This window comes from Cnephaeus nilssonii (assembly GCF_951640355.1).
Source record: "Cnephaeus nilssonii genome assembly, chromosome: X".
In the NCBI taxonomy this organism is placed as follows: domain Eukaryota; kingdom Metazoa; phylum Chordata; class Mammalia; order Chiroptera; family Vespertilionidae; genus Cnephaeus; species Cnephaeus nilssonii.
In genome coordinates, this window is record NC_137071.1 from 125,374,783 (window position 1) to 125,388,784 (window position 14,002).

Genomic DNA, 14,002 nt, shown 5'->3' on the forward strand with positions numbered 1-14,002 from the left:
TGTTGTGTAAACACTGGACTGTATGTTTCATAACTACTTTCCATTTGCGTCTCAGTCAGTTTCTGCTGGAATAAGGAATTATTTCATGGGAGGCGTGAGGTGTGGAGGACCTTACCTGCCCGGTGCCAGCAGTGTCTGTGGGTAAGGGGGAGACACAGATGCAGGAAGTTGCAATATGGCAAAGGTTGAGGGACATCAGAGACCTCCTCCATAAGCTCCTGCTGCTCCTAGAGCAGGAAAACAATACACAAACTAAGCAGGCGAGGGAAAGCTTTGGGTGGTTGAATGTTTGGCTGGGGGTGCGGCCCCTGCTGGGCCTAGAGGATGGGATGAGCATACAGAGAGCCGCCAGAGCACCCAGTTTTCTCACTGCAGCCCCATGCCAGGAGGCTTCTGAACATCACAATGTAGATATGAGGGGTTCGTTCCCTTAGGCCTGTTTCCCAAACCCCACCAGCACTTACCAAGGAGAGAGAGAAGGGTGGAGGGCGTGGAGGATGGAGCTCCTTGGGGTGTCATAAAACCCTATGTGGGGCGGTCCTCCAGCTGTTGGGGGGACGGGACGCAAATGCAAGGAGGCGAGGGGCTCACTGAAGAAGACACCCAGGAACAGGGGAGGGGTGGAGAAGAGCGCCCAGCTAGGGGCTGCGCCAAGGTGCCTGGCAGGGTGGAGAGCCCGTTAAAGAAATAGGACTGCACGCCATGACTCAGCAAAGGTTAGGTAAGATCCAGTGCCAGAGGGCCAGGATCGTTCTGACACCCCGGCCTGGGCGTCAGCGAGCAGGTACCCTTCATGGGGGCGATGCTGAAGATGCACTTGACTCTCCGGTGCGGAGGACGACCGCCCGCCCGCGTTTCCTGCAGCTGCGGGGGGTGCGGAGCAGCACAGCCGGCGCCCGCCCAGTCCCCCCAGTCCCCGTGCGGGGCGTGTAACCACCCCGCGTGCAGGAGAGCCCCAGCCCGAGGGGCGGGCGCCTGCGCACTGGGCCCCAGGCGCGCGCTGCGGGAGTCGCGGGACCCCGCTCCCGCCCCCGCCCTCCAGCGGGAACGCGCACGTGGAAAGGGCCGCGGCCGCGCACGCGAAGCCGCCTCGCCGCCCTCTACCCTGCGGGGCGGCGCGCGGGGGGCGGGGGGCGACGCGCGCGGGAGCCGCCAGGGTGCGGGGGGGGGGGGGCTGCGTGCGGAGCGGCGGCGGCGGCGGGTCCACGCAGGCGTGTGCGCTCGGACCCCGGCGCGGAGGGAGGGCGGGCGGCCTGCCTGACGTCCGCGCGGCCGCCCCCGCCCCACGCGCCCCGCCCCCGCCCCCTCGGCTCTGAGGCTCCGGGCTCGGGGCTGCGGCGCTCGCCTGGCCTCCCGCCCCGCGCAGCGGCCCATTCCCTCGGCAGCGGCTGAGCCGGCGGCCACGCGACCCCCGCGGCGGCGGCGAGCGAGCGCGCGGAGCGGGCACCCTGGAGGATGAAGTGCAAGCCGAACCAGACGCGCACGTACGACCCCGAGGGCTTCAAGAAGAGGGCGGCGTGCCTGTGCTTCCGCAGCGAGCGCGAGGACGAGGTGCTGCTGGTGAGCAGCAGCCGCTACCCGGACCGCTGGATCGTGCCGGGCGGGGGCATGGAGCCCGAGGAGGAGCCGAGCGGCGCGGCCGTGCGCGAGGTGTATGAGGAGGCGGGCGTCAGGGGCAAGTTGGGCCGGCTCCTGGGCGTCTTCGAGCAGAGCCAGGACCCCAAGCACCGGACCTACGTGTTCGTCCTGACCGTCACCGAGGTCCTGGAGGACTGGGAAGACGCGGTGAGCATTGGCAGGAAGCGAGAGTGGTTCACAATCGAAGATGCCATCAAGGTCCTGCAGTGCCACAAGCCCGTGCATGCCGAGTACCTGCAGAAACTAAAGCTGGGCGGTCCCCCCACCAACGGAAACTCCGTGCCCGGGAGCGACCCCTAGTATGTACCGCTCCCGCGCAGACCCCCGCTTCCCGCCCGCGCACCCCCGGCCCGCGCACCCCCCGTGCCTGCGGGCTCCCCGGGGGAGGGGGCGCCTTTTGTTCCCTGGCAGACTCTCCAGCTCGCTTGCAAACTGTCTCACCTGCCAGGCGCCCTTGGTGGACAAGTTGCCCGTTTTGCAGACGCGGGCAGACGCGCTTCTGGCCGCGGAACCCGGCTGGTTCCCAGGCGCTTCTGAAAGGCGCCTGAGCGGCCCCCCGGCCCGCGGGTGGCGCGTGAGCGCGTGTGCGCGGTGGGCGCCGGGCTTGTGGTTCGGCGGCCAAGGCGGGGACAGCCTGCTCACCGGGGCTGTCTGGCACCTCTCCTTCGTTTTCTTTCCCAAGTTGTTTTCTCGTTCGCTCGCAGTGTTAGCCCTTGTCAGCAAGACCTGCTGCGGCGGGGATCGGTTTAAATGAGCCGTTTTGAATTAAAAGATATTTAAGCAATTGGACTTCTTGTGCTCTTGCCCTACTCGACAATAGCGTTACCTTCAGCAGCAAAGTCATCTCATTTGCCCTTTTCAGAAATGGCTTTATTCATGTGGACATAACTTGATGTGCAAAAATTGTTCACAACTGCCAAGTTTTGACCGCTTACTTTTAGTGGCCATTCCCCAGGCGGCCCCAATGTAGCTGAACAAAATATGACTTTAGAGAGGAGGTGTTTCTGGGGAAGGTGGTGTTGGCCAAGCGCATCCCTGTACCTTATCGGGGAAACTGGTCATGGAGGACGTGTAGCATGCTCCGCCCCCAGCCCCCACTGCCCTGTCTAGGGGCCCTCAGAGCAGCCATGGTTTTCTCCACATAAACTAGCTTTGGAAAGGAAGTTGTTGCACACGTTTGGATTTAGCAGCGGTCCAGGTAAACTTCCCGGATGGGCAACCACAGGAATGGGAGCTGGGGACACCCAGCCGACTGAGGTACCTTTCTTGGTGTGGTGGTCCGCTGTTCCAGACTTGCAGAGTGGAGGGTCACCTGAGCGATCTGTCTGAAATGTTAGGACAGTGATGGCGAACCTATGACACGCGTGTCAGCACTGACACGCGTAGCCATTTCTGATGACACGCGGCCGCATGCCGAGGATGAAACATTTGCTGCTCCTGAGGATGAAACATTTGCGACTAGAGTCTTGGAGTTAGAGTCTAACTTAACTCTAACGCCAAGACTCCGTTCCCGAGTTATGCTCAGTTTTTTGGTGAAGTTTGACACACCAAGCTCAAAAGGTTGCCCATCACTGGTTTAGAACAAACGCGTTGTGTCTGTCACATGCAATCTCTATGGGGTGCTGAGTGAAAAACCCTCACATTGGCCTGGACACTTGCTTGCCATCGGACTCCCAGCTGAGATACCTGGGTCTCCCCTGAACTACCGTTATTCCCCTAGGCATGCCTCCTGATAAGCTGTTAATACTGAAGTTAGCAGGTCTCCTACATTTGTGGGCACACAGTGCTCTGAGAAGTGGAAAAGGGAAGTAAAACATGATGGTTTCATGAGGGAGAGTTGGATGTGGTAGAAACTACATTGGGGCTTTGAAGTCAGACAGACCTAGGGTTGAAAACTGGTTCCAGTTCTTGCTCACTCTGTTACTTCAGTCAAGTTATTTAACTATCTTATACTCAGGTTTATTATTATTATTTAATCCTCACCTGAGGATATTTTCCCATTGATTTTTAGAAAGTTGAAGAGAGGGGGAAAGACAGAGAAATATGGATGCTAGAGAAACACATCAATTGGTTGCCTCCTGCACAACCCAGAAAAGGGCCCCGGGCCAGGGAGGGGCCTGCAACCGAGGTATGTGCCCTGGACCAGAACCAACCCAGGATTCTTCCGTCTGCAGGCCTGTCCACTGAGCCAAACCGGATAGGGCTCAGTTTTTTTAAATGTAAAATTGGGGGATAATGAAAAACTTGATATATATGGAACAGTGCTCCAATCAACTGAGCCGCCTGGTCAGGGCTATATGGCAAACTCTTTTGGGTGGGAACCAGCCTGAATTACTTTCATAAACCTAGAGTTTAGAACATGGAATTTAGGAGTTTTTGTCTTAGATGACCATCCCCCTTTTGCAAAACTAATATCACTTCTTTCTTGACTTTTTTTTGTTTCATTAATACATACCTGTAATTCCCTTAGTTGTTTATTCAGACCCACATTGCATCTACACTGATTACTCTTGGAGGACTTTCCAAATGTGAAGTGAGTGGTGCAGGTAATAGGTCCCTTGTAAATTTGTCCTTTGGAGGAATTGTGCAATTAGTATAAGCCTGCTAATCGTATGTTGTTTTATTTTTCCAGGTGAACAGCAAGATCTTCGGGATTGCTTTCAAAGAATCATCAATGTGAAGCATAGATCTATGGCATTGTCAAGCGCAGATAACCACTTCCATGTTTCCAAGGAGACAGCGCATCTGGGTTTCCTGCTACATCTTGGGACAGCCCTCCCCTGGCTATTCTACTGACTCCTCTTGCCTTGGTTATTGTACTGTGTATGTGAACATGCTCTTAATTCAGCACCAATAGCCTTTTTTTGTGCTTGTTTGATGTTTCTGCCTTCTCGATTAGAGTATGATATCCTGGAGAGCGAGGACCACGTTTCCTTACTCTTTGCATAGTTTGCCTCTGAGACATTACTTGAAATATGGTTGACAACACTGAAGGTTCTTTGGTATAATTTATATTTTGTCATCACTACGTGGCAAAACATTCCCCTTCCACTGTGGTGCTTGTCGAGTGTATATGCTGGCTAGGCACCACGTGTGTGGCTTTTCTGTATCAGGTGTGTTGGAAACTGTTCCAGGCAGTTGTAAGATGTTGAAGGACAAGAATTATTACTCATATTTCTATGTCATACCACACAGTGGCTAGCACAGTTTTAAGATTACCCCATCACTTAGGACAACAATTTTTAGACTCAGTTCTTTGTGTAACAACTTCAGTGTTTTTGTACTGTTGCTAATCTGCTTAAAAGTTTATTCCAAAAAAAAAATCACTTGCTCAAAAACTAACTATAAAAGTAAATGCAATTAACACAAGCTAATATTGTGAGCTTTTATAAAAGTAAATTTTACAATGATATACAAGTACTGAATTTGATGTTTTTGCCATGTCCTAACCACTTCTTTCACGTAATCGTAACATCTCTTTGAAGAAAAGAGTTTTTCTCATTTTAAAAATTCACTATACTGTATTATTTGATGCCAGAGCCAACAAAGACCGCAGTATACAGTAGGCAGTTTCCAAGTTAATGAGGCCTCTTGGTTTGCCTAGGTTTATTTTGCATCTCTTACTGATTCGGTGGGCCATACTTTTTTTTTTTTTTTAAATATATATTTTATTGATTTTTTTACAGAGAGGAAGGGAGAGGGATAGAGAGTCAGAAACATCGATGAGAGAGAAACATCGAACAGCTGCCTCCTGCACACCCCCCACTGGGGATGAGCCCGCAACCAAGGTACATGCCCTTGACCGGAATCGAACCTGGGACCCTTCAGTCCGCAGGCCGACGCTTTATCCACTGAGCCACACCGGCCAGGGCAGTGGGCCATACTTTTTATCCCCTTTTCCGGTACACACTGCTAGCCCTTCATTCCACCTGGTTTTTGCATATGAGAATGCAGAGGACGGAGACAGCTAAATTTTTGTCACTTGGAAAAGGCGGGGAACTTCTGTGAGTGGGGAACAGAAAGGACTTAGAAGGAGTGGACTTGGGTCAGCTGCTTCGAGGAAAGCAACTTTTTAAGAAATTGACAAAAATGTCTAGAGGGAATTTTATGGAGTTTTGCCGTGGGGTTTATGATGTCATCAGTCTTCCCCAGCTTCCTGCAATGGCCCCAGAGTGGCTTTTTTTTTTTTTTTTGCATTAGAGAGCATTTACATGGGGAAAAGATTTTACTGTTATACCCTTCTTCATGGTACCAGTGAAATATACTGAGTGTTCCCCCCAATTCTTGCAGAATTTAAAATTAAACACATCTCCCCAAATTATTGGAGGGGGGGGTTGTAGGTGTAAATGGTACTGCGGTTGTGTTGTGTTTTTTTTTTTTATCCTTATCTTTTAGAGAAGTGTACTGTAAGTTTTACAGATCAAAAGACACTACTGGTATTGGATTCAAAATAATCTGAGGGTGGGATAAGTGAGTGTATAGATGAAACAGAATTGGCAATAAGTTGATAATTGTTGAAGCTGTTTGATGGCTATTTCAGAGTTCATTATGCTATTCTCTCTACTTTTGTAGATGTCTGAAAATTTCCATAATAAAAAAATGAAAAAAAAATTCTTCAGTCTTCGGTGTTTACTTGCAGGCCCCCCTCTATCCCTGAGATGTAAGTGGGAAAGGATGTTCAGAAGATAAATCCACAGGCCTGGTTAGTGTGGCTCAGTGGTTGAGCATCAATCCATGAACCAGGAGGTCGGTATTCAATTCCCGATCAGTGCACATGCCAGGGTAGGGGGCGTGCAGGAGGCAGCCAATCAATGATTCTCTCTCATCATTGATGTTTTGTTCTCTCCCTCTCCCTTCCTCTCTCTGAAATCAATAAAAACATATTTGAAAAAAAAAGAAGATAAATCCACAACCCAGTCAGACTCCTCCCCTTCTAAAACCTAAGTTTTGTTTCTGAGCTAAACATAATTGCAGACTTGTTCTTCGCTTAATGTGATTTTTCCCCCCCTTGGAGGTCTCCTAGTTCCAAATGCAAAAAGACTTTTAGCCCCATCAGTATGCTAAAGATGACCAGAAAACTTTGAACCCCAGTGGTGGACATAAGCTTAGGTTCCAGATGAGACAATAACTCCTCATTCTGCAATTTTAAAATAACATTCAATTTTTCCCCTGATTATAAAATCAATTCATCTCAAAGAAAATTTCCACCAAAATAAAAATGAATAAATAATACAGGATTCCCCCTACGCAGAATAACCAAGTTTGAAAATTAATATATTTAGGGTGTCCCAAAAGATGTATATACATACTTTGAATAAGTATAAAAGCAGTTTTTAAAAATACATTTCATTTTCAAAATTGAGCTATCAGCTGTTAGAATATGAATATATTTTTGGGATACTCGGTATATGTGTGTGTATTACAGCCTTTTTTTCTTTTTCTTTTTTAAAAATATATTTTATTGATTTTTTACAGAGAGGAAGGGAGAGGGATAGAGAGTTAGAAACATCGATGAGAGAGAAACATCGATCAGCTGCCTCCTGCACACCTCCAACTGGGGATGTGCGCGCAACCAAGGTACATGCCCTTGGCCGGAATCGAACCTGGGACCCTTCAGTCCGCAGGCCGACGCTCTATCCACTGAGCCAAACTGGTTACGGCTTTTTTTTTTTTTCATTTTGAAGTATAAATATGTATAATCAAAACATGACTAGCACAAATGAGCCCCCTCCACCAGACTATTTCTAAAATCCATGGCCCCTTTTATTGTTAAGTCCACACCACACAGGCACCTTGCTGTTACTCAGAATTGTTTAGGCTAATGCTCAGAGCCATTACAGAATTTGTGCTACTTCCATTCTGCACAAGGGCAGCAGGTATGGCACAAGACTTGGGTCTGAAATCCAGGTCAAGCTCTCTGCTCACCAATTCCTGACGCAGGGCACAATTGGCCTGTTCTTATTTGTTCCTAATTCCCACACAAACTTTCTACTCACCAAGCACTGATGCTGGTGGGGTGGGGTGTGGCATCATCTCAGAGGGGGTGCTGCTTTAATAAATAACATGATTGCAATATTGGCTAAAAGCAGGCCTCCTATTACCTTGTTAACTAGAAAGGAAAGTTCACTATGTCTGGAGCCTCAGCTAGCTACCATGTTAGTTCCTTTCGGCAGCCTCCTACCTCATGAAGTTACTGCTCTCTGGGCACAGTGGTTTTCAAATGGAAAACAAGGAGGCCACCACTTTGGACTTGGGGAATAGAATTCTGTTTCCCCTCTTCTACCTTTTAATCCCAAGATGTGCTCTCATCTTTTTTTATTTCCTATTGCACACAAGAGACCAGGCCATAACTTTTTAGTCTTTCTTAAATCCTCACCCAAGGATATGTTTATTAGTTGTTGTTTTGTTTTTTGTTTGTTTGTTTGTTTTTTAGAGAAAGGAAGAGAGAGAGAGAGAGAGAGAGAGAGAGAGAGAAACATGGATCAGTTGCCTCCCACATGTGCCTCCACCTGGGATCGAACCCGAAACCTAGGTATGTGTCCTGACTGGCAATCAAACCCACAAACTTTTGGTGTACGGAGATGACACTCCAACCAACTTAGCCACCTGGCCAAGGTCAGGCTAAGGCCACAACTTTTCATGAGTTTTGCTAAAGATTACGAGATTATGTGAGGTACATGGAATCCAAAGAACACAATTTATAACTAATGCGCATGTAAGATCTTCCTTAGATTCCATTGCTAGACTAGTTCCCTAACACAGGCTGACTCCTCAGTGAAACACTGTTTAATTGGTGACAATTATATGTACATGCACACACGTGTGCAACACATTTAAAGTCCCTAGAAATTATCATTAGGGCATACAGCAAATGAACAAACATTTGTTCAAGAAAATCTACTAAATATCTAAAACTAGTGAGAATCTGTGTTCATTTGGGTTATAAACGGTTACGCCTCTCCCAGCTCCATGTGACAAGCTCTACTCCAGATATGGATGTGCATGAGAAGATGGGGGTTCCCTGTCCCCTCAGTATCTAGCCTAGGGCCATACTTTCACCCTAGGAGGAGGAGGACACCCTGTCTCTTATTCCTTCAGTCCCATGTTGCAGAAGCACTATTCCAGGCAAGCCTGGGGCTGGAGGACTAACTCCAGGCTGTAGCATGAGGACTCAGCCTCAGGCAGGACAGGCCAAAAGTAGTGAGGCCCTGATCCAATAATGGGGTGCCCCAGTCCCTTTGTAGGGTGAACTTTCTACATGGAGACAAGCAAGCTGAAATAATCAGGGGCTACCATCTCCCCCCAGTGCCCAGTGGCGTGTTATTGAGGGACATGTGACCTACTATACCCCTCAGTTCAGATACAGTTGTCTGGAGTTTCTGCCTGCTTGGAGCGGCAGGCCATAAGAGCTAACTAAACTCAGCAGCTTTGCCTGAAGGGACTGAATTTATTTGGAAAATAACCTGTAAAATTCATGCGGAAGGGCATTGTTGATAACAATGGGCATCTGAATAGTGAGCAATTAAGAGGGGCCTCGTAGCTCCAGGATACTAGTAGCAACAAGGGAACAACACTATAAAACAACTAGACTAGCATACATCTAAAGACCACTCCACCAAACAACAAAATATACGTTCCTCTCAAGTACATGGAATCTTCTCCAGAATAGGCCACAGGCTGGGCCATAAACATGTCTCAATAAATGCATCTCCATGTTGCAGAAGACCAATTCCAGCAGATTTACCATCAGAGCAGCTGAATGGCAGCTCCTGCCTCCTCTAGCTTCCGGTTGCAGGATCTGCAGTCCAGTGGCAGTTCCCATCCCCCCCAGGCGCCACTGTTGGGGAAAAAAAAAAAGTAATAACAAACAAAAGCTACTGACAACCCAAAGCCATGCCACAAAATTAGAAGAGAAAGAAAACAGTTTTATGACTGCATATGTATTACACTGTGATATGCATACAGGCAATCTGCTAAAAAAAATTGCCAAGACAGAAGAAAATCTCACCGGTTTACATAGCCCAGGCAGACACTGTCCCTTCCATACTGTTCTCAAGATAAACAGTGACTAGTCCTCAAGTAAGAGGACTTAACAGTACCATTTATCACATATAGTTTATCTTTAATTCACCTGGTATTTGAAGTGGCTATTTGTCCTTGCTAATTGCCTTTATCTAAAAGAATCATAAAACTGGTATTTTTATGACAAGTGCGTAGTTATAATTTGGAACCGGACACCAAAGTTAAATTCCCAAGGAGATGAAGAGATAGGGGTGCTATCTTCATCTTTCTTGATATTTATATTTCAAAGAGATGGCTCCCAAATCCTTGAGAAAGACTTTCCTAGGTTGTAAAACTGTCCAAAGGCTTACTTAGATCTTTAAAAGATTTACATACAATTATATAAACATCCCTCAGAGACCTAGCCTATCCCTCCCACCCCCATCAGCAACCCCCAAGGCAGCAGAAGACAATAGCTCAGACCTGACTAATGATCACAAGATCTGGACCTCGGGCAGGCTAAAGATAACATCTCGCATCTCGACCTAAGCTATGGTTCAGCTCCTGAGCCCTAAGGTGGAATGACTGCCTTGGCGACTTTCCCATGAAACCTCCCAGAGGGACACAGGAACAGACCTCAGAACTGTCCTCAAGACACACAGGAAGGATTTATGACCCCTACCTTTCCTCCAACCAAACAGCTCCCAGCACAACCCAGAACCCCTAACCCAGGGTGTCTTGTGATTTTGCCCTATGTAATCTGTAACCTACACACCATCAAGGAGTTCAGGCTTTTGAGCATTCATTAGCTTCCTGTTCTCCTGGATAGCACCATTCATCAATAAAATAACCAATATTTCTTCACTGCAATTCTTGGTGTTTGGTGTTAGGCTCTGCTAGAGTCAGGTGGGCAGTCTCTTTCTGTTTGATAGCAAGAATTCACAATCAAATGTTTTCAAAAGTGTATGCTTTAAGAAACGGGAGGGGTGTGCCATGGAAAATTTCATTTTTGGAGGGGTTTTTATATGTGTGTTTACCCCTACACCTGCTGTTGGGAATATACTGGGCAAGCATGGGAACCCAAGTAGCTGACACAAGCTCAGAGTTTCAACACCAGCACCCATTTCATGGTGAAGAGGTTCTGCCCTGGGTGAGGAGGGCAAGCCAATATCTCTGGCCCTGCCTGAGGGCACTGACATTATTTGGATCAGAGCATGGAAGAATTTAAGGCCCAGGGCACTTTCTAAAGCAGAGCACTCAGTTAACAATTTGAGTGTGAGACCAATAGAGATTGATCAGCCTGGAATCTAAAAGGGAGTTCAGCCCACAGGTGTGGCTCAATGGTTGAGTGTCGACCCAAGAACCAAGAGGTCATGGCTCGATTCCCAGTCAGGGTACATACCTGGGTTGCAGGCTCAATCCCCAGTGTGGGGCATGCAGGAGGCAGCTGATCAATGGTTCTCTCTCATCATTGATGTTTCTACCTCTCTCACTGCTCCCTTCCTCTCTGAAATCAATAAAAAATAATACATATCTATATACATATATATAAAAGGCTAATATGCTATGTGTTTGACCATTCAACTGTTCGAATGGTAGCTATGGCACACACTGACCACCAGGTGGCAGACTCAATGCACAGGAATGGAAATATGGAACAGACTGATGAATCTCAGAGGGAAGGAGGGAGGGGGTACAGGAGAGGGAGGAGGGTGGGAAGAGATTAATCAAAGATCTTATATGCATACTAGAGGCTCGGTGCATGGATTCATGCACCGGTGGGTTCCCTTGGCCTGGTCTGTGCCCTCTTGCAATCCAGGACCCCTCAGGGGATGTTGGACTGCAGGTTTCGGCCCAATCCCCGCAGGCCAGGCCGAAGGACCCCACCGGTGCACGAATCCATGCACCAAGCCTCTATAGTGTGTGTGTGTGCGCGCGCGTGTGTGTGTATGTGTGTGTGTGTGTGTGTGTGTGTGTGTGTATATATATATATATATATATATATATATATATATATATATATATAAAGGGAGTTCAGTGAAAGAGATCATTAAAGAGGGCCCAGCCTAAAGCATGTTTATTTCTGGTGGCCCAAACTACCTAAAATGTCCAGTTTTCAAGGAAAAAAAATTATAGACTATGCAAAGAAACAGGAAAGAAGGACTTATACACAGGACCAAAACAGACAATACAAGCTGCCTTTGAGGGGGCTAGATAAAGCTTATAAAATGTCTGTTATGAATATATTCAGAGAACTAAAGGAAACCATGTTTAATGAATTATAGGAAGGTATAATGACAATGTTTCATCCAATAGAAAATATCAATAAATAGAAATTATTTTTTAAGGGAACCAAATAAAACTTGGCGGTCCAAAAGTACAATAATTGAAATGTAAAAGTCGCTGGAGAGTCCTTACAAAATGGAGATGGGGGTCAAAGTCTAAAAAAAAATGGGACAACAGAAGCAGGGGTTAGTGATGACTTTGAAGAAGGACAAAGGGTATATGAGCCTAAGATGCAGGTGAACTCATTTTGTTCTTGTATTGTTTTCCTGATATTTAAAATTGCCTATCTGTATTTACTAAGCATCTGTAAAACAATTATTTTGAACTAGAGGCCTGGTGCACAAAATTCGTGAACAGGAGGGGGGGCAGGTGTCCCTCAGCCCGGCCTGCACCCTCTTGCAATCCAGGACCCCTTGGGTAGGGTCCCTAGGGCTGGCCGGCAATCAGGGCCTATCCGGGCTTTCCTTCCCCCAGCTGCCGGCACCTGGCCCTGCCCCTGCTGCTGCCACTGCTTGCCATCTGTGCAGCGCTCCCCCTCCCCCACCACCAGTTGCCTCCCTCTGCGGGCAACAGGCATGGGGTGCGATCGCTTGGCTGGCCTGGGCCTCCCTCTGTGGGGCAATCGCAGGGCCCCCAGATGGGTTGCCCAGCAGAGGGATGCCCCACCTACCCACCCACAGAGGGTGGCCTGGGCCTCTCTCTGCGGGGCAATCGTGGGGTGGTGGCAGGGCCCCCCCAACCAATCACATCACACCTGCCTTGGCTGGCCTGGCACCAGTGCATAGTCATCCGGAAGGTCGTCGGGACGGTCGTTCTGCTGTTCGGTTGTTCAGTCGATTTGCATATTTATGCTTTTATTATTATAGATTTCTGGTCGGGTACTTCCTGCATCTCCATCTCGTCATGGCCAGTTACTGATTCTTTGTGATCCTTGCAGTCTTGCAGAGGTGTCTGTGCATTTGAAGAAATGGTCACTTCTTCCAGACTTTATGGTCTGATTTCAGTAAAGAAAGACCTTCCTGGGTGGGGGTATGCTGGAACATGCTGTGACCCCAGGTCCAGTGGTACAGGACGCCAGGTGTGGGATCTTGTGGCAGGAACAGCTCCGGGGGGGGGGGGGGGGGGGGGCGGGGGGCCATAGTGACTTGTCAGTTCAGGCCATTGGGTCCACAGCATCCACAACTGTTTGTTCCTTGGCAAGTCCTGTTGATGGGGGCAGAAATAGGATGTTGGGGACCAGCTTTAATTGTAAGAACTATCAGTCATGCTCTGTGAACTGTGATTGTTTTGTTCTGATGAAAGAAGGCTCATTCTAATCTGGTGAGACCTGGGAGTTCTCCTGGAAACCCAGCCCATCCTCCCCAACCAGGGAGCTGTCTATTAGCATGGAAAGATTAACAACTTTGTTGCAGAAACCAGAGCCGCCAGCCCTTTGCAGACCCCCCTCCCCGCCCCTCCCCCCCAACCTTTGCACACCCACAGCCTTCGCAAAGCTCCGGAACTGTAAAGTGTCCATTTGGCATACCTTTTGCCTACTTCCCCGTGTAATCTTTGTCCTCCTACCCCATATAAGCAGCTGGCTTACGGTGGGGGGCAGAGCAGATTTTTGTGGATGACCTGCTGCTCTCCCATGCTGCCAGCAATACTGGAATAAACACTCATATGATTCAACCCTGTCTCTGCTTAATTGGCTCAGGTAGTGACAGGCAGCACGGACTCGTTGATTGTCTGATTACACTGTCGGGGAGGGAGGCGTCTGAAGAGCTCATAAGGGCCGTTGGGCCCTCAGCCTTGCTTCCAAGTCCAATGGCTAGGGACCAGGGGAGGCAGCAGTAGTGGCCAGAGCCAGTGGTGTGCACACGCTCAGCTGTAGGGGCTAGCTGCAGGTGCCTGTTGTAAACACACATGTAATGATGGGGGCCAGGGCAGGCGACAAGGGCCAGGACCAGCTGTGGGCCATCTGTCAGCTGCAGGGAGGAGGCTTGGCTGTCAGGGTAAACTTCCGTGGCTACTGAGTCTTGCAATGAGCACAAGGCGGTGGAGGCCAGTGACGGCCCGGCGGTGTCATGCTTGGGTA

The 14,002-nt window shown here is 48.8% G+C and overlaps 1 protein-coding gene across 1 annotated transcript; it reads left to right on the top strand.

The window, feature by feature from the left end:
• Positions 1-1,225: 1,225 nt before the first annotated feature.
• On the top strand, positions 1,226-6,096 carry LOC307095170 (diphosphoinositol polyphosphate phosphohydrolase 3-alpha). Its single transcript, XM_079764378.1, has 2 exons — positions 1,226-1,937; positions 4,271-6,096. Coding segments are annotated over exons 1-2 (483 nt in total). The 5' UTR covers positions 1,226-1,455; the 3' UTR covers positions 4,272-6,096.
• Positions 6,097-14,002: the final 7,906 nt, after the last annotated feature.